Source organism: Oryctolagus cuniculus, chromosome 10 (genome assembly GCF_051225735.1).
Source record: "Oryctolagus cuniculus isolate XC-2025 breed Fujian yellow rabbit chromosome 10, ASM5122573v1, whole genome shotgun sequence".
Classification (NCBI taxonomy): Eukaryota; Metazoa; Chordata; class Mammalia; order Lagomorpha; family Leporidae; genus Oryctolagus; species Oryctolagus cuniculus.
Genome location: NC_142876.1, coordinates 98,288,906 through 98,316,680, shown reverse-complemented (window position 1 = coordinate 98,316,680; position 27,775 = coordinate 98,288,906). Strand labels below are relative to the sequence as shown.

General features: G+C 61.6%; 2 protein-coding genes across 5 annotated transcripts; both read left to right on the top strand.

Annotated features, from left to right (window-relative positions):
- Positions 1 to 217: 217 nt before the first annotated feature.
- On the top strand, positions 218 to 12,585 carry ITIH1 (inter-alpha-trypsin inhibitor heavy chain 1). The gene is given in 22 exon segments (NM_001082646.1): positions 218 to 375; positions 639 to 659; positions 941 to 1,107; positions 1,486 to 1,590; positions 1,810 to 1,972; positions 2,516 to 2,629; positions 4,606 to 4,731; positions 4,820 to 4,936; positions 5,441 to 5,609; positions 5,690 to 5,815; positions 6,610 to 6,791; positions 7,003 to 7,188; positions 8,037 to 8,176; positions 8,670 to 8,824; positions 8,910 to 8,924; positions 9,143 to 9,163; positions 9,468 to 9,548; positions 9,637 to 9,750; positions 10,552 to 10,753; positions 11,442 to 11,614; positions 12,089 to 12,200; positions 12,334 to 12,585. Coding segments are annotated over 22 exon segments (2,721 nt in total). The 5' UTR covers positions 218 to 273; the 3' UTR covers positions 12,464 to 12,585.
- A 1,957-nt stretch (positions 12,586 to 14,542) lies between these two features.
- On the top strand, positions 14,543 to 26,756 carry ITIH3 (inter-alpha-trypsin inhibitor heavy chain 3). Of its 4 annotated transcripts, none has more exons than XM_051851034.3 (22): positions 14,543 to 14,643; positions 15,284 to 15,304; positions 16,167 to 16,333; positions 16,422 to 16,526; positions 16,771 to 16,933; positions 17,434 to 17,547; positions 18,103 to 18,228; positions 18,461 to 18,577; positions 20,403 to 20,571; positions 21,076 to 21,201; positions 21,317 to 21,498; positions 22,119 to 22,304; positions 22,399 to 22,538; positions 23,016 to 23,170; positions 23,736 to 23,747; positions 24,190 to 24,222; positions 24,401 to 24,469; positions 24,571 to 24,684; positions 25,110 to 25,341; positions 25,831 to 26,003; positions 26,144 to 26,255; positions 26,531 to 26,754. In XM_051851034.3, the coding sequence occupies exons 1-22, from the start codon at positions 14,551 to 14,553 to the stop codon at positions 26,658 to 26,660; spliced, it is 2,739 nt and encodes a 912-aa protein (XP_051706994.3). In that variant the 5' UTR covers positions 14,543 to 14,550; the 3' UTR covers positions 26,661 to 26,754.
- The last annotated feature ends 1,019 nt before the right edge of the window (positions 26,757 to 27,775 follow it).

Here is a 27,775-nt window from a genome sequence, read left to right as displayed (position 1 = left end):
TACATCTTTAAAAAATAAAAATAAAAATAAATAAAATTAATTAAATTAAATAGAAGACAATGCAGTCTACAGCCCGGTCAGGAGTTCACACAGCCTGGAGCCAGGAACGCCCTAATGAGAGCGCCTTCTTAGCTGAGATCTGATTCCCCGGGTTGAACTATTTGCCTTCACCTTGTCTAATGTTTAATCCATGTTTATCCAGCACTGTATTGACACATGGTCTGCGCGAAGGGACAGGGCAGCGGGAGCCTGGGGACTCCTCCGTACAGTGCCATGGGGCCTCGGGGACTGCTGTGCGTGTGCCTGGTGTCCCTCCTCATCTTGCAGGCCAGGCCTGCTCCGAGCTCAGCCACAGGCAGGTCCAAGGGCAGTCAGGTACGTGGCTACGCACCCGGGACAGGAGCAAGGCCGCTGAGCCTGGTGGGGGCCCGGAGGGACACAAGACCCCCCCCCCCAGGACCAGGGCCATCCCCGCCTACCTTGACCATCTCTGACTATAGAGATGACATCCCAGCAGCAGGAGAGATGCAAGGCCAAGGGCAGAGGACACCAGCTGCACCCCATTCCCGCCCCTAAACAGATAGGCTGCACTCCCCTCAGCGTTCCCATTCATACTCGACTCTGCCTCTGTTTTGCAGAAGCGACAGGCTGTGGACAGAGTGAGTGAGATTCTCAGCAAAATGGTCTGTGTCGGGGCCCTCAGCACTGGCTCGCCTTCTCCCTTCCCTAGGGGGTTCCCCTACGTCAGTGCGCAGGAGGAGGGGGACCCTCATCTCCTAGAATGGGGGCTTGTGCCCCACTGCACTGCCTCAGGCAGAGAGGAGGGCTGGTCCATTCCCCCAGTTCCGGGGTACCCTGTGTCACTGCCCCGGGGCAGCAAGGAGGTCCCCTTCCTCCCGCAGTGGCTCAGAGACCCCCTGCCCCTCCCGTCTCACGGCAGACAGTGGATGGCGTGCTCATCCGGAGTTTGAAAGTCAACTGCAAAGTCACCTCTCGCTTCGCCCACTACGTCATCACCAGCCAGGTGGTCAACAGCGCCAACGAACCCAGGGAAGTGGCCTTCGATGTGGAAATTCCCAAGACAGCCTTCATCAGCGACTTCGCCATGTGCGTGCTCTGCCTGACTCCCACATCCTGGCCCCAGGGGCGGGGGAGGGTCCCTGGGCCTGTCCCAGCCTAAGGCCGTCTCCTTGGTGCCCGGATGGCCTCTGTGTTCTTGGTTTTGTCTGGCAGAGCAGACCGGGGTGTGTGGTGGCCGGTTCTCAGCCCAGGGCCCAGGGAGCAATGCCCGGCATCTGCGGCTTTTCTGCAGGCCTCTCTGGCCGTGGCTGCCCACCTCCTGCTGCAGGTCCCCAAGCAGCACTGTGGGCGGGCGCAGAAGGCGCTGCCCTGGCCAGGGCCTGCTCGGGGTATGGGCTGGGCATACCTCTGCTAGGAAGGGGCGCCCCTCCCCGACTCTGTGAGCACCCTCCTCCCTCCCTGCAGCACGGCCAATGACAATGCCTATGTTGGGAACATAAAGGACAAAGCAGCCGCGTGGAAGCAGTACCGGAAGGCAGCCATCGCAGGGGAGAATGCCGGCTTGGTCAGGTAGGAGCTAGGCCCTGGCCACCGGGGCTGCCCTTTCCCCAGTTCTGCTGTGCGGGAAGAGGGACCCCCATCCTTGGGCCCAGGCCCCCAGCAGTCAGCTGAGACGCGGCGGCAGGCCAAGGGAAGCCAGCAGCAGCCTCCACGTCCTGCTTCGGGGACATGGGCCCGCGTGTCACTCACCACGCGTCTGCCTGCTGCTGCCTCTGGTGGCACCTGCAGGGCCTCGGGGAGGACGATGGAGCAGTTCACCATCCACATCACCGCCAGTCCCCGCAGCAAGGTCACCTTCCAGCTGACCTACGAGGAGGTGCTGAAGCGAAGACTGGGGCAGTACAACATCGTCATCAGAGTGAAGCCCAAGCAGCTGGTGCAGCACTTTGAGGTGGCTCCTGGGGCCCGGGCAGGGCCCCTGCCTCTCTCGCACACACACACACAGTGACCCCCACCACTGCTTCAGCACCCACTCTATGTGCCCCCCTTCACCCGCCTAGGGACACAAGGCAGGGGCCTGACTCCTCAGGGTGGGCTCCGACGGCTCTTCTTACGCAGTGAGCTCCCTGAACCCCCCAGAGCTCCTTCCTCTTCCCTGAGCCTCAATGTGCTCATTTGCTAAATGGGCAGTCCTTGTAAATCCCAGGACTGCCACAAGGATCGCAGGCAATACAGAATGTCCAGGTGACCTGTAAACCGGAAGGCTGCGGCGGCTGGGGGCTGTGATCGCAGCTGGCCCCTAAGTGGTGGCCGGGACGAGGGGTGCAGGCAGGCACACTGTCCCTTGGTGAAGAGTCGGGGCATGCCTGCAGCGTCCCAAGTGTGTGATGAGGGCCGCCTGGGTGCTGCACACAGTAAGAAGCCAGGACACATGTTTGCTTTTGGTGGAAGCCCGAATGGGAACCTTAGTCCAGAATTTATTTCAATGGTGCAGATCGACGTGGACATATTTGAGCCACAAGGGATCAGCAAGCTGAACGCCCAAGCCCCCTTCCTCCCCAAGGAACTGGCGGCTCGAACTATCAAGAAGTCCTTCTCAGGGAAAAAGGTGCGTGCCGTAGCAGGGGGCGGTGCCAGAGTCTCGGGGGACTTCCCAGCCCCCCCCACTCTCTATAGGATGTCCAGGCAGGTGCTCCAAGGTTGGTATCCTAGGGGAAGGCAGTGCTTCTGAGCCTCAGAGCAATTTAGCAAACGTCCACAGAGACGGAAGCGGGAAGATGCCAGCTCCACCTCCGGCACCTGCTGGCTGCACTGCCCAGGGTAACCTGCTGGCTCGCGTGTGCCTCAGTTTCCTTTCTGCGTGCCTCCCAAACGAGCGGCCGCCTCTAATACTGCTGCTTCTGTTTTCTCAGAAACGCAGCTGAGTATGGAAAGGCCTTTGGCCCACCCAACAGCATGCCACTTCCACCCACTTGCTGGGATCCTAGAAGCCTGCTAGCCACCACCCAGGGGGAGTGTGGCCCAGTGAGGACCCTGCCCTTTGCCTTCCCCTCAACCCTTGCACTCCCACGTACCTTACGCAGTGACTTCATAGCAATTGATAGAATCGTTTCCTACAGTTGAGTGGGCCTGCTTTCACAGGCAAATACCCTCACTTTCCATGGGGGCCCAAGTGGGTGGATCTTGATTTTCCTACCAATTCTTTTCAAGTTTTGGTGTTTTTTTTGGGGGGGGGGGCAGGAGAGGAGTGTGCACATTCTCCAAATGCCCATAACACATGGGGTTGGGCCAGGCCCAAGCCAGGAGCCAAGAGCTTCATCCGGGTCTCCCACATGGGTGAAGAGACCCAAGGATTTGCGCCATCTTCTGCTGCTTTCCCAGGCACATGAGCAGGAGCTGGATTGAAGAGGCATAGCCGGGACACAAACCGGCGCTCACGTGGGATCTGATGTTGTGGGTGGCAGCTTAACACCAACACTTATACCCCAACACCAGCCCTACCTATTTTTTTAAAAGATTTAGTTTATTTATTTGAAAGGCAGGGTGATGGTGGGGATCTATCTTCCATCTGCTGGTTCACTCCCCAAATGGCCACAATGGCCAGGCTGAAGCCAGGAGCCTGGAACTCCATCCAGATCTCCCTTGAGGGTGGCAGGGACAACCTTTCAAAACCCACACACAGTTTTTTCATAACACACATGTTCCGTGAACTTTCTGAAGACCCCACATATAAGGAAAGGGACCCATCTTCTCTCCCACTACCTAGGGACGTGCACTTCCTGCGACGCAGTGAGGGGCCCCCTGGGTTTGTTTCTGTGCCCATGCACACACACACACCTACACAAACACCCCACACACATCTACACCCCCACATCCCCAATATACCCATACCCACACCCCCCACCAAACACACACACACACACACCCCACACACACATCCACACCCCCACATCCCCAATATACCCACACCCACACCCCCCCACCAAACACACACACACACCTACACAAACACCCCCACACACATCCACACCCCCATGTCCCCAATATACCCACACCCACACCCCCCTACCACACACACACATACCTACACAAACACCCCCCACACATATCCACACCCCCACATCCCCAATATGCCCACACCCACAACCCCCCCACCAAACACACACACACATACCCCTACACAAACACCCCCCCACATCCACACCCCCACATCCCCAATATACCCACACCCACACCCCCCCATCAAACACACACACACACACCTACACAAACACCCCCCCACATCCACACCCCCACATCCCCAATATACCCACACCCATACCCCCCCACCACACACACACACCTACACAAACACCCCACACACACATCCACACCCCCATGTCCCCAATATACCCACATCCACACCCCCCCACCAAACACACACACACACCCCTACACAAACACCCCACACACACATCCACACCCCCACATCCCCAATATACCCACACCACAACCCCCCCACCAAACACTCTCTCTCTCTCTCCTCTTCAAACATCCTGTTTGCATCTGCACAAGTCCATAATACCCACCCCTCTGTGGTTCCAGGGTCACGTGCATTTCCGGCCCACCGTGGCCCAGCAGCAGTCCTGCCCCACGTGCTCCACATCCCTGCTGAATGGGGACTTCAGGGTGACCTACGACGTCAATCGGGACAAGCTCTGTGACCTCCTGGTGAGCCTGCAGCTGCTGGCCCAAGACCCGGAGAGAGGACAGGCGAGCAGCACTTCTGACAGAGGCCTCTCCCTCTCCTCTTTCTCAGGTGGCCAACAACCACTTTGCCCATTTTTTCGCCCCCCAAAACCTGAAGAACATGAGCAAGAGCCTGGTTTTTGTGATTGACATCAGCGGCTCCATGGAAGGCCAGAAAGTGAAGCAGGTGACCCGCGGCTTCCCGCCCGTCCCCACTGGAACCTTCTTCCACCGGCTCGCTCACGCCCAGCGGGTGTTGCTGCCAGGGTCTGGCTTGGGATTTGGGGGCTCTGGGATGGGCCACCACTTTCTCCCAGTGCACACACCTCTCCTCCGTGGTAAAAAAGGCGATGATGGTGCCAGTGGGTCACGGGCTTGCCTGCTGGGATGATGATGGCGGTCCCTGGGAGGTGTCCTGCAGCAGGCTGCCCGCGGTGCCCCAGGTGTCCAGTCCATGGCACAGCCCATGGCTGCACAAGCAGAGTTTCAGAGCACAGGCTCCTGGGGCCCCTTTATTAACCCCGCCCCACCCGGACCCCTGCTCACGTCTGAGTCCCTGTGCTGTCCCCATGCCCTCATCGGCCTGGCAGGGCCCGGCAGGATGCCTCTGTCTTGGGGCCGCCAGGTCCTCCCCTCCTGCTTCTGTGCTCCTGCAGCTATGTCCCCTCCACCGACTGACTTGTCCTTGCAGACCAAAGAGGCACTGCTTAAGATCCTGGGCGACATCCGGCCAGAGGACTACTTCGACCTGGTCCTCTTCGGCTCTCGAGTGCAGTCGTGGAGGGGTTCACTGGTGCCAGCCAGCGAGGCCAACCTGCAAGCAGCCCGCGACTTCGTGCAGCGCTTCTCCCTGGCTGGGGGTAAGGGCGGGGGCCGCAGGCCAGCTCGGTGTCACCTCTGTCCCCGTGGCACACCACAGTCTGCTTGCTCTCCTTCGCAGCCACAAACCTGAACGGCGGTTTGCTCCGGGGAATTGAGATCTTGAACAATGCCCAAGGGAACCTGCCCGCGGTCAGCAAGCACGCTGCGATTCTCATCATGCTGACCGACGGCGAGCCCACCGAGGGTAAGCAGAGGGCTGCCCCGGGAGGCGTGCAGGTGGAAACCCATCCGTTGGAGATGCTCTTGGGGGACAGAAAGGTTCAGAGCAAAGCCAAACTCTGGTCTAAGAACACAGTTCAGACCACACGGTCTGGGAACTTCAAGGCAGACTTCTGTCCCGGGAGCTGGAAAATTGGGGCCATTTCTGCAGGGCACCCTGGAGATTGGTAGGATTCCCAGTTGGAGCTTAAGGAACTATTTCTCCAGTAGCTGTGGTGTGCCAAGCACAGGCCTAGGGCCTGCAGAGAGATACCAAAAGAACAAGACCCAGCAGGAGGCACACCTAGGAGCAGGTGTTCTGCCAAGGGCCCAGAAAGAGAGCCAGGAGGCTACAGGACCATGGACAAGGGGCACCAGGCCCAAGTGAAAGCTGGGAAGGCCCCTTGGAGGAGGTGACTCCTGAGCTCAGTCCGGAAGGGAGGAGGCCGGAAGGGGCTCCTGGCAGAAGGGACCCCAGATTGAGCAGAAGAAAGTGTATGCAGTGGCAGGCCCGCCCTAGGCCCCAGGCTGTGCAACAGTGTGAAGTGAGGGTGGAAAGGCCGGCAGGGCCTCGCAGCTCACAGCAGGGAGCCGGGGGAAGGGGGGGCAGGACGGGGCTGTGAGCAGCTCTCTCAGCAGCCGGCAGGCAGGTGAACGAGGAGGAGGGGCAGCCTCAAGCTGCCCCTGTGGACCGGAGGTGGTCTGCACTGGGCGGCTCGGGCCCCGAGGGGCGTCCCGAGCCCGCCAGTGCCCCCTCACTGCCCGGCTGTGTGGCTGCAGGGGTGACAGACCGCCCCCAAATCCTTAAGAACATCCGGAGTGCCATCGGGGGCAGGTTCCCGCTCTACAGCCTGGGCTTTGGCCACGACCTGGACTTCAACTTCCTGAAGAGCCTGTCCATGGAGAACAACGGGTGGGCCCAGAGGATCTACGAGGACCACGACGCCGCCCAGCAGCTGCAGGTCTCCTCCTGACCCCTGTGCCTGCCTGTGCCACCCACAGGGAGCCCGGCCTGGGTGGCCACTTACCTGACAGCCTAGAGGAGCCCCCAGAGCTCCCATTCATTCTGTTGTGTGCCCCTGAGCCCCGCGCCCTGAGGCCCCGCTTTGTCAGCGGGCTGCCTGCCAGGTGTGCAGGGAGACCAGCCCTGAGGCCACACCCCTCTCCCCGCAGGGCTTCTACAACCAGGTGGCCAACCCCCTGCTGGTGGATGTGGAGCTGCTGTACCCGCAGGACGCTGTGGTGGCCCTCACCCAGCACCGCCATAAGCAGTACTACGACGGCTCAGAGATCGTGGTGGCCGGGCGCATTGCTGACCACAAGCTGGGCAGCTTCAAGGCTGACGTGCGGGCCCGTGGGGTAAACTGTGGGCCACGGCGGGCAGAGAGGCTATGAAGCACCTGGAACCACTTTGGTACCCCTCCTTGCATACCCCCAGAAGCCCCTCCTTCCCTAGAGGAGCACCCTCCCCCTGCCAAGTCCTGAACGTCTCTCCATGCAGGCTCCCTGGGGGCTGGACAGGCTCGGCCGGGGCCAGCCTGGCCTTGATGAGTCACAGACTCTTTGCTCAAAATGGGCCGCTTGTTACTCCTCCTACCCTTCCCTGCAAGGTGAGAGAGAGCAAGAGGCCTGCAACCTCTCCCTTCTCACCTGACGACGATTCTTGAACACCTGCTGTGCACCAGGCCTTGTGCAGGGCATGGCACGCGGTCAGGTGCACACGCACAGTAGGAACAGTTCACGGGCATGGGAGATCGGGACCCTGCCCACCAGGACCCCACTGCGTGGCCGTGCCTGGTGCATAGGGAGCTCTTGGCAAGTGGCGCCCCCATATGGTAGCTGGGGAGAGAAGGTGCACCTGAGTGCTGTGGCAAGTTGAATGGCGCGGGCCGGCTGGAACTCGGTGGGCATCTGGAGATGTGAGTCCTGGTGCACAGCCTTTCCCCCAGCCAGCAACTCCACGAGAGCAGGGCCCGGTCCTCCAACCCCACACCTCCCCTGGTGGGGGGCCCAGGCCAGGCCCAGCTCACAGGGTGTGCTCAGCAAGTATTTGTAGGACGAATGAATCATTGAGAAGGTTCTGGAAGGGGTAAAGCTGAGAATGAACCTGCAGAGACCAGATGACAGGGGACTGCTCCGAGCCCTGAGGGCCAGCCCAGCGCTGTGTCGTCACAGTGCCGGACCTCTGTCCCTGTCTCCACCCTCAGGAGGGACAAGAATTCCAGACCACCTGCCTGGTGGATGAGGAAGAGATGAAGAAGCTGCTCCGGGAGCGCGGCCACATGCTGGAGAACCACGTGGAGCGCCTCTGGGCCTACCTCACCATCCAGGAGCTGCTGGCCAGGCAGTACGGCCCCGCCCCACCCCCGGGGCCCCTCCCCGTGGAGCTGACCAGAGAAGGGGCGGCTCTGGGCCCGCGGGGTTGCTGTGGGTCAGATCGACTTTCCTCTTTGTGCTTTGCGCACCGAGTTAATATCAACCAGCCTGTCAATAGTGTGGGAGGGGCTGCGGGGGCACAGGGACAGCTTGCTGTTTGCCCCATGCAGCTGCACGGAGGCGGGAGGCTGCCTCTCCTGTGGACTGCTGTGCCTAGAACACTCTCATTTAATCCTCGCCACCTGCTGGGGGAATCCCTTGTCATCCCCATTTACCAGATCAGCAAACTGGGGCTAAATTCCTTGTGTGTCTCTGAGGCATGGTCCGCAACCCAGTCTGGTCCTCTCTGTGGGAGGCCATGCATGACAGGAGGCCAGGATGTGTTTGTTGAGTGACTGACCGACCCACCGCGGGGGTGAAAGGTCCAGTTTCTCATGGCCTGTGCTATGTGTGCGTCATAACAGTGTGAAGGCGAAGGGGGAGGAGAAGGCCAATGTGTCGTCCGAGGCCCTGAAAATGTCCCTGGCCTACCAGTTTGTGACGCCGCTGACCTCCATGACCATCAGAGGCATGGCGGACGAGGATGGCCTGGAGCCCACCATCGACAAGCCTCCCGAGGGTACGGGCACGGGGCTCTGCAGCAGGGCGCCTGCGGGCCCAAGCCCTCCCCGAGAGTAACTGGCTTCCCTCTCCCTCCCTTGCAGATTCGCAGCCCTTGGGTAAGTTTCAGCGCCAGTGCGGGGCTTCCGAGGCGAGGCCGGCAGGTGGCGCGTGCTCCAGCCTCCAGGCACACAGCTCCCCCTTCCCACACCTTCCCTGGCCCCACTCCCTCCCCGGCTGCTCCCTTGCTTGCAAACTCCTTGCTGTAGCCTTTGTGCCTCCTCATGTGGACCGAAACCCAGCGGGTGACGATGTGCTGTGTCCTTGTCTTCTGCAGAGATGGTGGGACCCAGAAGGAGTGAGTGGAGGCTGCCCTGGTGACCCCCATCCCTGGCCCTCTCTGCTCCACACGCCGCTGGCCGGCCTCCAGCTATGCCATCAGTCCTGCCCACTGCCCCAAGCCCATCTCCCCTTCCACTCTCACTGCCTCTCCTGCGGCTCCTTAGGACAGGCCACTGGTGACAGGGACAGAGAGGGGGCCAGCTTCTGTCCCCACATCCCGAGGGGCCCGAGGCCAGCCTCCCTGGGGGCGGGGCGGGGGGATCAGGAAGGGGCGCGGCACTCCAGGGGAGCTCTAGCGCCTCCCTCCTCACATCCCTCAGCGTTCGTGCTGCCAGCCGGGCAGCCCCCGCCTACCAGCTCCAGCTTGAACGTGCAGCAGCTGCCGGACCGAGTGACCGGCGGTGAGTCCTTGGGAGGGGCCCACCTCCCTGCCCTGGCCAGCCCCGCCTGCCCACTGCCCGACTCACGGACCCCATGCTGTGCCCGCAGTGGACACTGACCCCCACTTCATCATCCACGTGCCCCAGAAGGAGGACGCCCTGTGTTTCAACATCAACGAGCAGCCTGGGGTGATCCTGAGCTTGGTGCAGGACCCCAACACAGGTACCGGCTGCACTGCACCTGCCGTCTTCACACCCCAGCCCCTGGCTGGAGCCTACATATGGTGGGCGGCCCATGCAGACACACACGCCTATGCCTGGGGCTGGGTGGGGCTGCTACTCCGATGCTCTGCTCTTGCTGTCTTGAAATCCTGAGGTTTTTCAACAAGGGCAGCCCCTCATCTTTATACCATATTACACCCTGCAAATCCCTGGGGGCCCTGCCCTGCCCCCGCACTAGCATGGCTGAACAGAGCCCTAAGTTCACCCAGTGCACCTCTCCCAGCCCACTGCCTCCCTCACCACCTCCCGGCCCCATCAGCTCATGTCTGGTGAGCATCTACTATAGTGCGAACCGAGGCAGCCCCTGCCCCGCTGAGTTTCAGGGAGGGAGAGAAACACAGACTTGCATGGCCATTTCTGGCCTGGAGACCAGCCGTGCTGCTGTAGTGAGCGTGGGAAGGGGGGTTCTGGGTGTTCAGGCGCAGGAGGCGCTGTGAAGAGGCCCCACAAGTGCACTCCCAGCCCCTCTCGTGAGCCTGCTCCCATGCAGGGCCAGGCCTGACCCCAGGGAGGCAAGACTTCTGCCAGGCCAGACCCAGGGCTAAACGCGGGTGTTTTGTGTTTCGTGTGGCGGGAGGTGGGAGGCAGGGCAGGGAGACGGCAGGAGGAAAGGGGAAAGGGAGGTGGTGCTGTGTGAGGGCCCGTCCCAAGGGGAGGCCCCCAGACAGCGTGACTCGGGTGGAGTGTCGGGGCCTCCTGGGAAGGAGGCGTGCCCTGACCCAGGGCCCTCACCCCTCTACAGGCTTTTCAGTGAATGGCCAGCTCATCGGGGACAAGGCCCGGAGCCCCGGGCGGCACGGGGGCACGTACTTCGGGCGGCTGGGCATCGCAAACCCTGCCACAGGCTTTCAGCTGGAAGTAACTCCTCAGAACATCACGCTGAACCCCAGCTCGGGTGGGCCCGTGTTCTCCTGGAGGGACCAGGCTGTGCTGCGGCAGGAGGGGTAACCCGGCCGGCCCGGGAAGCAAGGCGGAGGGAGGGTGGCCCAGGCCCAGGCCGGAGGCTCCCGCACCAGCCAGCTCCATGCCTGAGCCTGCGGGGCTCATCCTCAGGCTGTGCCAGGGGTGATGCCCACGGGGTGGGCGCCGGCGGGTGAGACCCTGGGAACCACCCCACCCTCCTTCCTGTGCAAGCGCTCAGGGCCTGGCTGCCTGTGCCCCCGGGGCGCCCTGGCCCTGAATCTACCCCATCTCCACCAAGCAATGCCAGGCCAAGCACAGAGACCACCTCTTCCCTGAAGCCCTCCTACTCTGCTCCTCTGCTGAGTCCCAGAGTTCTCTGGACTCCCCTTTGGCACCTGACTCATGCTTGCTCCTTCTCCCACTCATTCACTCCACAACTCTGCTGGGCAGCAGTTACAGGGAGAGGCGCCCAGAGCTGGCGTGGAAGACACAGATGGGAGTTGAGAAAATAGACTCTGATATTAGGTCGGAGCTTTAAGCCTTGGTTCCAATGCTGTGTAACCTCAGGCAAGCTACTTAACCTCTCTGAGCCTTGATCCTTACAGGGTCAGCATTAGCTCCCCCCACCCCGAAAACTGCAGCTGTGAGAGTGAAGGCCGTGGCCAGCGGCACGGGGTGGGGGTGGTCATACCGCTGGGCCCATGCCCTCACACCCGTCTGGCCCTGCAGGGTGGTGGTGACCATCAACAGGAAGAAGAACCTGCTGGTGTCCGTGGACGGCAGGGCCACATTTGAGGTGGCCCTGCACCGAGTGTGGAAGGGGAGCACAGCCCCCCAGGACTTCCTGGGCTTCTACGTGCTGGACAGTCACGGCATGCCGGCCCGGACACACGGGCTGCTGGGTATGGCCAGCCAGGCGGGGGCAGAGCTGGGGGCGGCATGTTGGAGCCAGAGGGCTGCTGGGGCCTGGGGCACCCACACGGGCCCACAGGCAACCCGGCCTCCGAGGCTCAGAGCTCTGGAGAGGCAGCCGTCCTAGACACAGAAGAGGCCTTCATCCCCCGTGATCAGCCCCACAGTGAAACCAAAGCCCAGGGAGCCTGCCGTGGCGGGGGAGAGGCCTGGGGAGCAAGCAGAGGCCTCACGAGTGACCACACCGCTCCCCTGGGCACCCGCCCCCCACGCCTCTCCCTGGAGCTAGATCCCTCTGGGACTGGTTTTAAAAGACAGGAGGAAGGACTAGCTGGAAATATGAACACCTGCTCCTCCATGCAAGGGAACAAAAGCTGGTCGTGGGCGCCGAGACAGACTCAGTCCTGGGAAGACCCCTGGGGAGCACCCCCGCCCCCGCCAGTAACGCCAGCGTGCCTTTCCAGGACAATTCTTCCACCCCTTCCACTTTGAAGTGTCCGACCTCCGCCCAGGCTCCGACCCCACCAAGCCGGACGCCACCATGACGGTGAAGAACCGCCGGCTGACGGTCACCAGGTGCGTGGGCTGCTTTGGGTTCCGATCGTGGATCCCGGCCTTCTTCCAGGTGTCACGCGGCTGGGTGAGCTTCCCAGAGAGGCGCAGCCCTGCCAGGTCCCAAGGTGACCCCAGCTGCCTTATCTCCACGCAGGGGCTTACAGAAGGATTACAGCAAGGACCCCCGGCACGGGGTGGCAGTGTCCTGCTGGTTCGTGCATGACAACGGAGCTGGCCTGATCGACGGCGTGCACACTGACTACATCGTCCCCGACATCTTCTGAGCTGGCGCCAAGTACCTGTTCCCCACCAGGCCCATTGCGGTGGCGGCGAACAGCACCCCGACCTGTGGCCAGGCCACGCCTCCAGTGTCAAAGCACCCTGAGACTTCTATTAAAGAGTGCTGTGTCCCACCCAGAGCCGGCTGCCTTTGGAGAGGGAAGCTGGTGGGGGGCAGCCCGAGATCTGCCCCTCAGATGAGCTCAGGGATCACAGCAAACTCAGGGCTGGGAGAAGCAGGCAGAGGCCCGTGCCAGCTCTGCCCCTCCATGTCCTGCTCTCTGCAGTGAGCCCCTGGCAGGCCTGGAGACACAGAGAGCAAGCTCTGGCAGTGTGGACCATCACAGCATCCCTGTACCTTACCTGAAATTCAGCTTAGCTCCCTGGGGCGGGTTCGGCACAGCGGCTAAGACAGCGCTGGGGACGCCTGTATCCCACGCTGCAGGGCAGGTTCGGCTTTCGTCTGGCCCAGTCCCAGTTGCTGTGGGCATCTGGGAAGTGAACCAGCATGTGGAGGCTCTCTCCTGTCAGTCTCTCTCCCTCTCAAAGAAATAAACAAGCGCATGCTCCCAACAGCCCTGGGGGTGGGGGTGCTTTCAAACCCATGACCAGCTGAGGGAACTGAGGCCAGGTGGGCGTCTGCACTCACCCAGCTGGAGCCCCCATCTGAACTCAGGCTACGCCCCCACCACAAGAGCCAGGCCAGTCCTCTCCCTGCCAGAAGCTGGGACTGCCCGGGCCAGGACTGGCACCCCCTGTCTCCCCACACTGTCATGTTCGTGCCTGCTGCCCATTCAGAGTGTACCCCAGCGCTATTGACGATGCCTGCCGGGCCCTCCGCACACACCCCCTTGAAGGAGCCTGACCATTGGGACCCCGTTAAATGCCACGTCAGAGGGCAGTGAGACCAAGCCACACTCTGGGAGCCACTGGCCAGGCCTTTCCAAAGGACTTCCGCTTTTTTCTCCTTCCGGCTTCCATCTGGCTCCACTGCACACGAGGCCTGTGAGGGCCCAGCTAGGACCCGGACTGGCTTTGAGGGCCCAGTCCAGTAACACAAATAACTCAATAATAATAACAACCAGGGGGCCCAGGAGCACAGAGCCAGCCGGCGGACGGTCAGAGGCCACCGCCTTGCAGAGGGCTGGGCTTCCTGAGGGTCAGTCAGCCTGGATGGCCAGCTGCCGGGGCCATGCTTGCTCAGGGGCACCTCCTCTTCCCTCCTGGAGAGGGGTGACCCCGAGGATCTCTGGGATCCTGCTTCTGTCCCTGCGGAGGTCTCTGGCCCTTGGGGGGCCCCTGAGAAGTCCCAGACTCCCTATTTTGAGCCACACACTGGGGAGCTGGCGGCAGCCCGGAGCGCTACAAGCAGCTGCAGGGCCGTGAACGGGAGCACAGGGCCATGCCCGTGAGCAACCCCAGGTGCGGCAGATGGCCCTGCGGGCGACATGTCCCAAGGCCAGGGTCAGGCTGCCGCTCCGGGGTCTTCTCCCCAGGCACCGGCACCCGTTTGGCCCCTGGTTGCAGAGAAAGGGGGGCCCATGCCACGGGAGAGAGGAAGCTCCAGAGGGACAGTAGGAGCCAGACCACAGGAAGCGCTGGGCTGCAGGAGCTCTAAGGCCTCAGGAGCCAGAGCAGAGAAGTGTGCAAGGTCTGAGGCTCAGGGTGAGAGGCCTGCTTCCGAGCCCTGCCCGCTGTGAGGAGGAGGAGGGGGCCACCGTGCTCGGGGCCAGAGCTGAGGCCACACTGGCAACAGGCACAAGAGGTGGTGATGCTGAGACGGCCACCTGCGCAGAATGCAGCTCCACACCCGGCTCCCGCACCCACACCAGGGAGCCCAGGGCCCGCTCCCTGACACCTGCTCTCCCAGGGCCTCCGTGCCTGCTGCCCGTTCAGTGTGCCCCAGCGCTATTGACAATGCCTGCCGGGCCCTCTGCACACACCCCCATGAAGGCTCTGCCCTCCACCCCTGCCCAGCTGCCGGGAAGAGCCTCCGCCTCCACATTCCAGCCCCGTGCAGGTCACTGACCCTGTTGGGAAACCACAAGGCTGGCTCATATAAGGAGCGTGGGCCAGGCCTGCACGCTCAGCCATGGCGTCTGCTCAGTGGCTCGGCCTCGTCCTCGCTCTGCTCTCCAGCTTGGCCGCCTCTGGCTTCCCGGGGAGCCCCTTCCGGCTGCTGGGGGTGAGTCAGCCTCTTCTTCACCCTTGGGGCTTCCGGGGTCAAATGGGCAGAAGGCAGCTCCCTGGGCCAGTTCTCTGAGCCATTGGAAGCAGTGCCCAACGTTGGGCAAACAGGGTTCCTGCCAGGGTTCATCCTGGCTTGCTGTCCGGCCCAGGCCGTGGTCTTTCACCGAGGGGCTGGAGGGTCCGAGTTGTCTACAAAATGCTGAGTTTCAAGTCCTAGTGGGAGTGGTGGGGGTTGGGTTGCTGTGGAAGGAGGCCCGGGGTCAGGGAAGGGTGGAATGAGACAGAAGGGCTGGGGTAGAGAGGGCACACAGATAGCCCCGGGCTCTGCACCCCCCGCCCTGCCTTTCTCTGGAGCTCAGTTGCCCCCTGTACTCCAAGTCTGTTTCTCTCTGGCACATGGCTCTGGGAGGGCTCTGTGTCTGGAGACCCCTCAAGGTAGAGGTGTGTGTGTGAGAGGTGGTGGTGGTGGTGTGTGTGTCTGTGTGTGAGGGGTGGTGGTGGTGGTGGTGGTGGTGTGTGGTGTCTGTGTGTGTGTGGTGGGCATGGCTGGACCCTGATCCCAGTGCAGAACCTGCTCCCAGGCCATGCTGGCCTTGCCCCTGACCTAACCCCTGTGTTTGCCTTTGTTTTTGCAGAAACGGAGCCTTCCAGAAGGGGTGAGAACTTTCACCAGGATGGGGGCTGGGTGGGACAGGGCAGGACGGAGCTGCTTGCCCAGGGCTGAAGGTGGGGGCCTGAACAGCTGGCCAGCAGCTCCAGGCCCCGTGTCCTGGCAGACGCCCATGTCACAAGAACCCTGGGGGAGAGCACCACGGAACCACGGCCCCTGCAACCGGGGCAACGAGCCCCCTGTTGGGGGCACCACCCCTGCCTCCCCCGACCCTTGCCGAGCCCTTGCGGGCCCTCGGCTCTGTGTGCAGGCTGCGAGCACCCACGATGGCCCTGTGGCCCCTCGCCCGGCACCTTTCTATCCCGCTCCCCTCGGGTTCTCCCAGCGCCTCCCTCAGTCTCTCGCCCTGCAAAGAGGGTGTCTGGGACTCCCCGTGACACAGGAGGGAGGAGTGCAAGAGACACGGGAGGAGGGCTGGCGTGCGAGTGTGAGTGTGCATGTGTGCAAGAGAGGCAGGAAGAACCTGGGGCTCAGGACGACGACCAGGAGGAAGACTCCGGGGGACTTCAGGGCCGAGGGGAGGAGCCTCCCAAGGGTGGTGGGAGCCGTGGGGAGGCTTTCGGCAGGAGAGGGTCAGGGCCAGGTTTGGGTTTTTGCAAGATCTCACCAGCTGTAGCTGTGCACCAACAGAGTTCAGTGCTAAGGTGGGGGAGCAAACAGCAGAACCACAGTGGCCAACAACGGGCGGTGGGGGGAGGAGGCTGCAGTGGCTGCTCGCTAAGCAGGGCTTTCAGGAGCTACAAGGGGGCGGTAGGAAGGGAGGTAGCCAGGCTCAAGACCTGGTCCCCCCCACCGTGCCCCTGTCTGGCTGCTCACCACCTGCTCGTCCCCATGCACCCCCCACCAAGGCTGTCAACGGCATTGAGATCTACAGCACCAAAATCAACTGCAAGGTGACCTCCCGCTTCGCGCACAATGTCGTCACCACCAGGGCTGTCAACCGCGCAGACACGGCCAAGGAGGTTTCCTTTGACGTGGAGCTGCCCAAGACGGCCTTCATCACGAACTTCACCTTGTGGGTGTCACCCTGACCGCTGGCTCTGGACTCCGGGCTGGGGGACCCTGGCCCAGGGCGACGCTCCCCAAACTGCCTTTCTCGGCAGGACCATCGACGGTGTGACCTACCCTGGCCACGTGAAGGAGAAGGAGGTTGCCAAGAAGCAATACGAGAAGGCCGTGTCCCAGGGCAAGACGGCAGGCTTGGTCAAGTGAGAGCGGAGAGCCCCACGGCCAGGGCCTGTTCAGAGACGCGAGCAGCCACAACATTACTATTACTGCTAGGGCAACAATGTGCCCGGAGTTTACAAAGGATCCCGTCGGGAGATTGTAGCTAAGGCAGCTCAGAACGTTTAAGGGTCTCCCTTAGCACAGGGCTGGGACTTGAACCCAGGGCCAAGAAAGAGGGGGCCCAGGCGGCCGTTGGGGGTGGTCACTGTCTTGCACGCCATTCAGGGCCTCCGGGAGGAAGCTGGAGAAATTCACCGTCTCCGTGAACGTGGCCGCGGGCAGCAAGGTCACCTTTGAGCTCACCTATGAGGAGCTGCTGAAGAGACACAAGGGCAAGTACGAGATGTACCTCAAGGTCCAGCCCAAGCAACTGGTCAAGCACTTTGAGGTGATCCTGCACGCGGGCAGCCCCTGTTGAAACCGTCGTGGTGTGGGGAGGGCCCTGGGGCAGAGCTCGGAGCCCGAGCCCGCGGGGTCCAGAATGCAAGAGCGTGGGCCTGGCTGGGGGCAGGGTGACAGTGGCTCTACATAGCATCCGGGGCCCGAGGAGGGCAGGCCGGGCTGGACCCGGCAGATCCAGATTGGGTTTTGGGCCTGTGGGACAGCACCACCAAGTGCCTCCGCCAGGCTTGTAACTGGGCACATGTGCAAATTCCGGCACAGCGAGCCCTTAGCCTGGGCACCGCAGAGTACTCCGGCCCCAGGGGTGGTGCGATTGGGACAACACTTTGGGTCCGAGTACCCTTCAGCCAGCCCCTGTGGGTGTCTTGGCTGGAGGCTGACCCTCAGCCCTGGTTCAGATCACTCCGGTCTCGCCTCGGCCCCATCCCCTTCCCCCGACCTCCGCATGTCAGTCACTGATGGCGACTCCTCCCCTTGGCATTTCAGATCGACGCACACATCTTTGAGCCCCAGGGCATCAGCATGCTGGACGCTGAGGCCTCGTTCATCACCAATGACCTCCTGGGCAGCGCCCTCACCAAGTCCTTCTCTGGGAAAAAGGTGGTGTAGACGCCTCTCAGACCTAGTGGGGCAGGGGCAGGAACACCGACCCCGGTGGGACACGCCAGGCCTTGGCGGAGGCAAGCACCAGTGCTGCCGGGGTTCCCTTTGTTCTGCTTTGGGCAGTGGACAGATGCCCACTTTCCTCCCTGCCCCCTCCCCCTCCTCTTGGCGCCGACATCCTAACACCCAACGTGAGGTTCCTTTCTTTGGTGCAAAACTCCCTTGCCCAAGTGGCTCCTTGGTGCTGAGCTCCGACGGGGGCCTAGCCAAAGGCAAATCTAAGGCTCACTCAGAAAGGCCCAGGCCCTCCCAGGAGGTCCTGATCTCCACGGGGCCGGGAGGTGCTCAGAAAGACCGCAGTGTGGTGAGAAGCTGTGTCCATGGCACCTGGGGGCCAGGTGCTCACCAGCTTGCGGGCAGGGCTGCCCAGGCCTCCAGCCCTTGCTGGTTCCTGCCCACCCAAGGGCTCCTCCCTGTGAGGGCTCCCTAGGGCAGTCTCCCAGTGCCCAGCCCTTGGCCAAGCTAAGCAAGGCCCTCCATCCTGTCCCCCAGGGCCATGTCTCGTTCAAGCCCAGCTTAGACCAGCAGCGCTCATGTCCTACCTGCACCGACTCCCTCCTCAATGGGGACTTCACCATCACCTACGACGTGAACAGAGAGTCTCCGGCCAACATACAGGTATGTGCCAGTGGCTCTGCTGAGCTGGCTGAGCCGCCACCCTGGCAGGAGGGACAGCAGCTGCATCTGGTACCATCACCGTCCACCGGCAGCCCAAGTCTGAGTGCTCCCGCCTGGCTGGGATAGCGCCCCCTGGAGGATGGGAAAGAAACATCTTCTTTTGGGGCTGGAGAAAGGTTGCCCATTGCTGCCAACGCGGACAGCAACCTCCACCCCTCTCTGCCCTTTCCAGATTGTCAATGGATACTTTGTGCACTTCTTTGCACCTCAAGGCCTTCCAGTGGTGCCCAAGAACGTGGTCTTCGTGATTGACGTCAGTGGCTCCATGTATGGGCGGAAACTGGAGCAGGTACCATCCTCAGTGCCAAGGCAGAGCTAGGGGTGGGAGAACGGGGGTAGGGGGAGGTTTCTTTTCCAGTGGGAAATGCTAGTGCTGCTGGCAAGAGGAGGACGGGGCCAGGACACTGGAAGGCGCGAAGCCTCCTGCCACTTTTTTTTAAAAAATGTATTATAAACTCTGTAATAAAGATAACAATCAATATTAACATATTTTATATTCAAAAATCCTAAATCTCATATTAGAAAAAATGTATTTCAGATTGAAGGTTAAAAAGCACGGAACATAAAAGGGAAAAGCAAGTGTAAATATACACTAAGAACATTTTAAACAACACAATGATTGATCATAACAGGTAGATACAAAAAAAGATGACAGGGTTTCCAATATCAGAATCAAGACAACTTCATCTTCACATGATAAAAAGTGGACCGCGACTTTATTCTTTTTTTCAGATTTATTTATTTGAAAGTCAGAGTTAGAGGGAAAGAGAGTTAGAGTTAGTGAGAGAGATACATCTTCTAATGGCTGGTTCACTCCCCCAGATGACTGCAATGCCCTGGGATGGGCCAGGCTGAAGCCAGGAGTCAAGAGCTTTCTTCAGGTCTCCCGCAAGGATGGCAAGGGCCCAAACACTTGGGCCATCTTCTGCTGTTTTCCCAGGCACATAAGCAGGGAACTGGATCGGAAGTTGAGCAGCCAGTACTCCAATTCATGCCCATGTGGGATGTGGGCATTGCAGGCAGTGGTTTTACCTGCTATGCCACAATACCGGCCCCAAGACTTTATTCTGAAAATGAATCATTGGGGGCTGGCACTGTGGTGCAGTAGGTTAAAGTCCTGGCCTGCAGCACTGGCATCCCACATGAGCACCAGCTCTCTGCTGTGGCCTGGGAAAGCAGCAGAGGATGGCCCAACTCCTTGGGCCCCTGCAGGAGACCTGGAAGAAGCTCCTGGCTACGGATCGGCCAAGTTCTGGCCATTGTGGCCATTTGAGGAGTGAACCAGCAGATGGAAGAACTCTGTCTCTCCCTCTGTCTGTAACTTGCAAATAATCTTTTTAATAAAAAGGAACAGTTATGTAATAAAGATACAAACTTGAACTTATCATAGCCCTTATCACCAAATCATGCACGAGAGAAACTTCAGATGCATGAGGGGAAAGAGACAGGAATAACGACAGATGGTTTTAACTCCCCTAGCTGTCCTGGTGCTCTCGCCTGGCTTGTATGGTTTGGTGGAAGTGGTTCCATCTGAAGTGCCTTCAGGCGCACCCACTCTCGCTAGTCTCCCACATTCCAGAACCCTCCTCATTGTACTGCATCCACTCAGCCTGTCATGGAACTCGCCCAAATCTATGGGAAATGAAAATCTATTCTAGCCAGCGCCGCGGCTCACTAGGCTAATCCTCCGCCTAGCGGCGCTGGCACACCGGGTTCTAGTCCCGGTCGGGGCGCCGGATTCTGTCCCGGTTGCCCCTCTTCCAGGCCAGCCCTCTGCTGTGGCCAGGGAGTGCAGTGGAGGATGGCCCAGGTGCTTGGGCCCTGCACCCCATGGGAGACCAGGAAAAGCACCTGGCTCCTGGCTCCTGCCATTGGATCAGCGCGGTGCGCCGGCCGCAGCACGCCTGCCGCGGCGGCCATTGGAGGGTGAACCAACGGCAAAGGAAGACCTTTCTCTCTGTCTCTCTCTCTCACTGTCCACTCTGCCTGTCAAAAAAAAAAAATCTACTCTGCCTGTTAAGTCTCACCAGTCACGAACAGCCCCGCCCATTCTTGGGCTGGGAAGAGGCCTCGCCCGCTGCTGCTCCTTGTCCGCCTGCCTCTCTCTTCCCCAGACAAAGGATGCCCTTCTCAAAATCTTGGAGGACATGCGGGAGGAGGACCACCTGAATTTCATCCTGTTCAGCAGCGACGTGACCACCTGGAAAGAACACTTGGTCCAAGCCACACCCGAGAACCTCCAGGAGGCCAGGGCCTTTGTGAAGAGCATCCAGGATCAAGGGAGTAAGCGGACGGGGCTGCGGCCTCCGCCCTGCTGGTCTCGGGGGTCCTCAGGCTTCGAGAAGGGGTCGTGGGGTAGCTTCCGTGTGGTCTACGGCAACTCACTCCTTCTGTTTCTGCCACCCAAGCGCTACCCAGGCCTGACCCTGCTTAGTTTCTGGGATCCTTAACGGGTAGTAGATGCCCAGAGCCATCTGCCTGCTTCTCCCCCACGATCGTGGGGCCCCACAGCCCCGGCAGGCCAAGGCCATGGGGGACCCTCTTCCTGGCAGATTCCTGAGCAGCCCCTCCCCCCAGCTGACTGCTGTCCAAAGGCCCCTTCAGCGCCCCCTGAAGTGTGCACCACTCATGCACTCCTGCATTGAAGCGTGCGGTCAGCACTGAGTTCCACCCGTGTGGGCAGACAGGGTCCTGGGGCACGCGCTCAGAGCCTGCTGCCCCCCCCTCTGCCCCAGCGTCCCGGCGCCCTAAGAACACCTGGCCACAGGGCTGGCTGTCTGTGTCCAGGCACCAACCTCAATGATGGGCTGCTGAGAGGGATCAGCATGCTGAACACGGCGCGAGAGGAGCACAGGGTGCCCGAGCGGAGCACCTCCATCGTCATCATGCTCACCGACGGGGACGCCAACTCTGGTGAGGGGCGTCCCCTACCTGCGGCCTGGGAGCCCCGCCCAGGCCTCTCCACCCTCCTCCCAGGATAGGGGCTCTGGCCGTGTGATCATGCCCCCCCCCCCCCCCGCTCCTGCAGGGGAGAGCAGACCCGAGAAAATCCAAGAGAACGTGCGGAACGCCATCGGGGGCAAGTTCCCCTTGTATAACCTGGGCTTCGGCAACAATCTCAATTACAACTTCCTGGAGAGCCTTGCCCTGGAGAACGACGGCTTTGCCCGGCGCATTTACGAGGACTCCGACGCCAACCTCCAGCTGCACGTACGCCTCGTCTTGCACACCTCCAGGGACAGGGGGCTCACTGCCTCCTCAGGTAGCTGTGCCGCTGTGGGGCAGCTCCATAGTTCTCAGGTTGCAATCTGTCTCGGTTGCTTCCCAGTACCGGTTCTGATTCTGTCCTTGAGCGACACAGACCAGACCCATGTTCTCCCTGGGACTGCCTGATCAGACACGGGATGTCCAGAACTGGGAGACCCCATGTTTTTGTTGCTCCCGGTCTAGGCTCCTGTGCTTTGCTGTGGCTGCCTGAGACCACAAGTACTGTGTCCCATGTGTCACTGGGGAAAACCTATACTACAGGATGTATTCATTGCTTATCAGAAATGCACGTTTAACTGGACGTCCTGTGAAGCCCACGCCCATCTTCTTCTGTGCTTGAACCTGGCCCAGGCAGGGAGCGGCATCGCCACCTGGGCAGGTGGAGCCGTGTTGCCTCCCCGTCTGTGTCCTGGAGGCTGTCGTCACATAGCCTCCTCTCCTGGGGGCCGGGAGGGCTCCCGCAGACCGAGGGCCACAGTCAGGGCCACAGAGAAGTGAAAGCCAGGAGGCAGGGGCTGGAGGGCCGCCCTGCCTGCGATGAGCAGCCCCGACCTGGGTTGCAGGGTTTCTACGAGGAGGTGGCTAACCCGCTGCTGACGAGCGTGGAGATGGAGTACCCCAAGAACGCCATCCTGGACCTCACCCAGAACAGCTACCAGCACTTCTACGACGGCTCCGAGATCGTGGTGGCCGGGCGCCTGGCCGACGAGGACATGAACAGCTTTAAGGCGGATGTGAAGGGACACGGGGTGAGCAGGGCTGGGGTTGGGGGCTCAGCGTGCAGGGGTTGGTCCCCAAGTAGCAGCCCCTAGACCCGGCTCTCAAGCCGTGCCCCTGCCCCAGGCCTTGAACGACCTGACCTTCACGGAGGAGGTGGACCTGAAGGAGACGGAGGCGGCCCTGAAGGAACGGGAGTACATTTTCGGGAACTACATAGAGCGCCTCTGGGCCTACCTCACCATCGAGCAGCTGCTGGAGAAACGGTGACCCCGCCTACCTTGGGTCTCCGGCCCCGCCCCCACACATTGGACCCCCCCCCGGGGGGGGGATGCCACTTCCTAGAAAAGGGCACCTCACACCAGGCCTGGCCAAGGAAATCTTTCCAGGGCAGACCACAGGGACCCCAAGCCCCACTCTGGCCCTCCCTGCTGACCCAGTGCAGCCCAGGGATGGCGAGGCTGACCAGAGCGCTCCTGGTGGTCCCACCCACCTTGGCTTCAGTGGGATGAAGCCATGAGGGCCGGCAAGGGCCCAGCAGGGCTGAGCCTCGGTTCACAGAGTGATCATCAGGACGTTCAAGAGAAGCGAGGCTCGGCCAAGGGAGTTGGTGAACCGCTCTAGTCTGAGCCCCACAGTGGGGGACCACAAAGCGGGAGGTGGGGGGCATCCCCGCCGCCCCCCAGGAGCCAGGCCGGGCGCTGCTCTCCAGCTGCTGACCCCTGGCTCCTCCCTCCGCGTAGCAAGAACGCCCGTGGTGAGGAGAAGGAGAACCTCACTGCCCAGGCCCTGGACCTGTCCCTCAAGTATCATTTCGTGACCCCTCTGACCTCCATGGTGGTGACCAAGCCCGAGGACAATGAGGACCAGACGGCCATTGCTGACAAGCCTGGGGAAGGTGGGTCCAAAGAGGGAAGCCAGGTGCAGCGGACCCCTCCTGGACCCGGGCCCAGGCTGCGAAGACCCAGGCCTGCTAAACTGCGGCAGGTCCAGGGGCACCGGGAAAACCTGGCCAAGAGCCAGGCAGGTGGTCAGTGTGGGGGTGGGGTGGGGTCTGTGGGCGCCCCTGAGCCTCAAGGGCTGTGGGAAAGAGGCACTCAAGGGAAGGGACTGGGGTTGCAGCATGCAAGGGCTCAGTCAGACAGGAAGAAGGACTTCCTCCCTGACAAACAGGCCTGCAGCAGGCTCCTAGCCATCTGGGGACTGTGACACAGGCGGCCCCAGAGCACTAGAGGCTGGAACTGTGCCCCTCACCTCGACCTCGCCCTGCAAGCCTGCGTGACCGATGTGAGGGGAGAGCTGGCACCATCAGGACTGAGAAGCAAAGAGCTGGACCCAGCCAGGCCAGGCCCCTGGTTTCTAGGGACCTCTCATTCCAGGGGACACCCGTGGGGACACAGCTGGCTGCCCCCACTGGCTGTGTTTCCTAACGATGCCGCTTCTTCCTTCCTTGCTGCGCCCAGAGCAAGCACAGGGTGAGCTGCAGCGGTGGCCGGGAGGGAGCCAGAAGCTGGGACAGGGACTCCGGCGGGGGAGGGCCCTGGGCTCGGACCTGAACCCTCTCTGCACTCAGGGTGCCCCCCCACTCAAGGGAGGACAATACACATCAGAGCCTTCGGCGAGGGGCAGGCGCTGACCCTCGGCTCAGCCCAGAGCAGCCCTGTCCCCCGCCACAACAAAGTGCGGTGGCCCCAGCATCGCAACCACATCTTATCACATTTCACAGCAGTGCCAGAAAGGGGTTCCCTGGGCACGGCCCATTTCTAAAGCCCAAACCTGGGGGTCACAACCCCATCTTCCACCTGCCAGGGTTGGGGTCCCCTGGGGACTGGTAGCCTCAAGAAAGGCAAAAGGCTTGGGGCTAGAGGAGCGGGAGCCCCGAGGCCCCGCCCCTGACCGCTCCTTGGTTCCTTGCAGCCACCTCTCAGACCTCATTCTCGGCCTACCGGAGTGAGTACTTGGCCCCTCTGGCTCAGGCAGATGGACCGCTGTGCTGGGGGCGGGGAGGGGGAGGAGTGAGAGTCCTGGAGAGCAGCAAGGCCCAGGGCAAGAGCCGCACCCTGGGTGGAGGAGCCAGCACCTCCCCAGGGCCGCCTGCGAGCTCAGCCCGGTCTCCCCTGATCCGCAGCCAGCTACCAGCCGCCGCTGGGGTCCGCAGCCAGCTACCAGCCGCCGCTGGGAACGCCCTACTACTACGGTGAGTTCCCGGGCTCCTCCCTACCTGGCCACGCAGCCCACGGAGGCCGCAGGCACGGCGAGGGGCTCTGGGAACCGGCCTCTTCTCTCGTGTGTCCCCAGTGGACGGAGACCCCCACTTCATCATCCAAGTCCCAGAACAAGACGACGCCATCTGCTTCAACATCGACGAAGAGCCGGGCACGGTGCTGCGCCTCATCCAGGACCCGGCCATAGGTGGGGGCGGGGGGCCGGGCCAGGTGGCTCTGCAGTCCCGCGGGCGGGCTCAGGGGCCAGGTCTTCCTCACTCTGCCTGGTGACACGCGCACAGCACAGCCAGGCAGGCCGGATGTGGGGACACTTGGGCCACAGGTTCGCCAAGTCCCCAGGTGCCAAGTGCTACTGGACAGACAACTCAATTAGCAGGCAGCCTGGGCCCGGGGCGACTCCACCTGCATCTGGGGACACAGTTTTCCTCTGAATGACACTCACTGACCCAGACTCAGCAAATCGGCAACATCCCTGCGTGAGCCAGAGCCAGGGTGTCCGGGAACAGTCAGGGCTGGGCTCTGAAGTCCTGGTGTCTCCTGGGGCCCAGACACCGCTGCCCCTTAGTGGGCCTCCAGGCCAGGTCTCTCTCGCTGCCCCCATTCCCCTGGCAGGCCTCACCGTGAATGGGCAGATCATCGGCGACAAGAAAAGCAGCCCGGACTCTGCCACCAGGAAGACTTACTTTGGGAAACTGGGCATTGCCAGCGCTCACATGGACCTCCGCATCGAGGTGACCACGGAGAAGATCAGCCTGTGGAACGAGGTCGGGCGCAGCACCTTCAGCTGGCTGGACACAGTCACGGTCACGCAGGATGGGTACGGGCCTCCCGGGAGCTCTCCAAGGTGTGAGGGCTGGAGGCGGCACATCAGAGGTTTGGACAAATCCCAGGAAAGGAGATCCCCCGCGGTCTCGGCAGACTGGGGGCCCCAGCGTTTCGTCCTCTGCCCCCAGGGGTCCCCAGCCAGCTCCGGGTGCCCCATCTGAGCCAGAATCGGGAGCTCAACAGTTCTGAGCACTGACGCCTGGTTGCGTCTTCTCTGGCTGAACTCTTAGTTCTCAAACTCCTCAGCCCCCGAGTCTGGTGCGTAGGCCAGGGGCGCTGCTCCCACAGAGGCTCAGCGAGGGGGCAGGACCCGCCCGGGCTCACACGGGAAGTCAGGGGCTGAGATGATGCGGAAGCGTGGAGGACACACACGACATGCACGAGGCCTGCTTCTCGGCCACTCCCGAGATGGCTTCTGCAGTCCGCGTGCCCCCACGTGCCTCGCAGAGCGCGCGCTGCGGAGACGCCCGGTGGCACACAACGCCTCTGCCTGCCTCTTCCCTCCTAGGCTGTCCATGACCATCAACAGGAAGAAGAACATGGTGGTCTCCTTTGGGGAAGGGGTTACCTTTGTGGTCATCCTGCACCAGGTGTGGAAGAATCACCCCATCCACCAGGACTTTCTAGGCTTCTACGTGGTGGACAGCCACCGGATGTCAGCATGGACGCATGGGCTGCTGGGTACGGAGGCTGACTGCAGGCTGCTCAGAGCACTGGGGAAGACATGCCCTGGGTCACCCTCCAGCCTCCCTGGAGAGCCAGTGGCCACGGTACCGTGGCAGTGGCAAAAGGGCTGACAGTGCGACTGTGTCCGTTCCCAGGGCAATTCTTCCACCCCTTCGACTTCAAGGTGTCTGACGTCCACCCAGGCTCTGAGCCCACCAAGCCCGACGCCACGATGGTGGTGAAGAACCGCCAGCTGACCGTCACCAGGTACCCTCTGGCTCCCCACCCAGCAGCAGGACAGGCCGAAAGAGCCCCCTCTGCCCAGGCACACTCGCCAGTAGGCTCTCGCCTTCTGTGGGACACCCTGGCCTCCCTCTCAGGTCTTGGCCCTGTCTAGGTTCCTCCAAGTCAAGGCAAAGCCCACACTCAGCTCGCTCCCAAGAGTAACCCTGTGACCTCATTCTGCTTCTTAGCACTGCCACCTTCACACCATTTCCCAGCCACAGGGCCGTGGCCACAGCACCCTCTCTGCTTTCTCCCAGGGGCTCTCAGAGAGACTACAGAATGGATGCCAGGGCCGGCACCAAGGTCGCCTGCTGGTTCGTCCACAACAACGGGGAAGGGCTCATTGACGGCGTCCACACGGACTATATTGTCCCCAACCTGTTCTAAGTCTACCCAGTGGCCCCATGGAGGCAGCTGGCCCAGGGGCGCACGGCGGGGTCTATGGGAGGGGCTGGGATAATAAAGCCTACTGTGGACGCCAGGCAGCTGCCAGCCTCTCCATGCCTCCAGGTATGGCAGCCAGGACCGAAAGCAGCTAAGAGGACGGGATGGTTGGGGGACGGTGACTTGGGGGGCAACTGAGAAAGCTCAGAGACGGTTGCTTGAGTTTGTACCTTGGGGAATCAAACGTACAACGGCTCGGGAAGGAACAAGTCAAGAAGCGGCCCCTGAGCAAAGGGGCTCGGAGAGGCAGGAAGGGCCGAGTGCCCGTCGGTGTTTGGGACGATCGTAGGCACAGTCAGGGTCCTGCTTCCGGAGTTTCAGCGAGGACCTTCGGAGAACAAAGCGCTCCAGGCCGACTGACACAGAGGGGTGTCTCCTCCCTGCATCCAGCCCTCCCCCGGCCCCGCCAGCCGACCAACAATCCATTCATCCATTCACCCTCGCATCCACCCACCCACCTCCCCACACACCTGCTCACTCACCATCCATGCAACCGCCTACCCTTCCTCGAACCGTCCTGCCCATCGTCCACCCACTCATTCACCATCTCATCACGCACCTCTTCGTCCACCCACTCAACCAACTACCCATTCGCCCGTCGACCCTCCTCCTTTGACTCAGCGGATAAACAGAACCCCCCAGGCCAGGATCTGGGGCACACAGTTGGGTAATGTAGCTCCTGTTTTCATGGTGTCAGCTGGGCCAGGCATCTCCAGGCTCCCCCAAGCTCACCTCCAGGTCACTGGCACTTGTTCTACCCTCTCGATGAGTCTGGGCTGGCATGGGGGTCGTCGGGTCCTGCCGAAGGGGCTGGACAATACTCCCCCACCTGGATGCCTGCGATGTCCCTGCCTGGGTCTCTCTGCCTCCCAGAGACGTCCCCACAAATGACAGCTCCTATCCACCGCTCTTGGGACCAAGGCAGACATCCCCCCTCGGCCCCTCCAGCTTCCCTCACTCTCTGGGTTACCAACACAAGGCCACTTCCAGCTGTGCAGATGTAAGCCCCTGCCCCAGATCCACTGCTTCTGTTCTTGCTGCTTAGCGGTTGGGGGAAT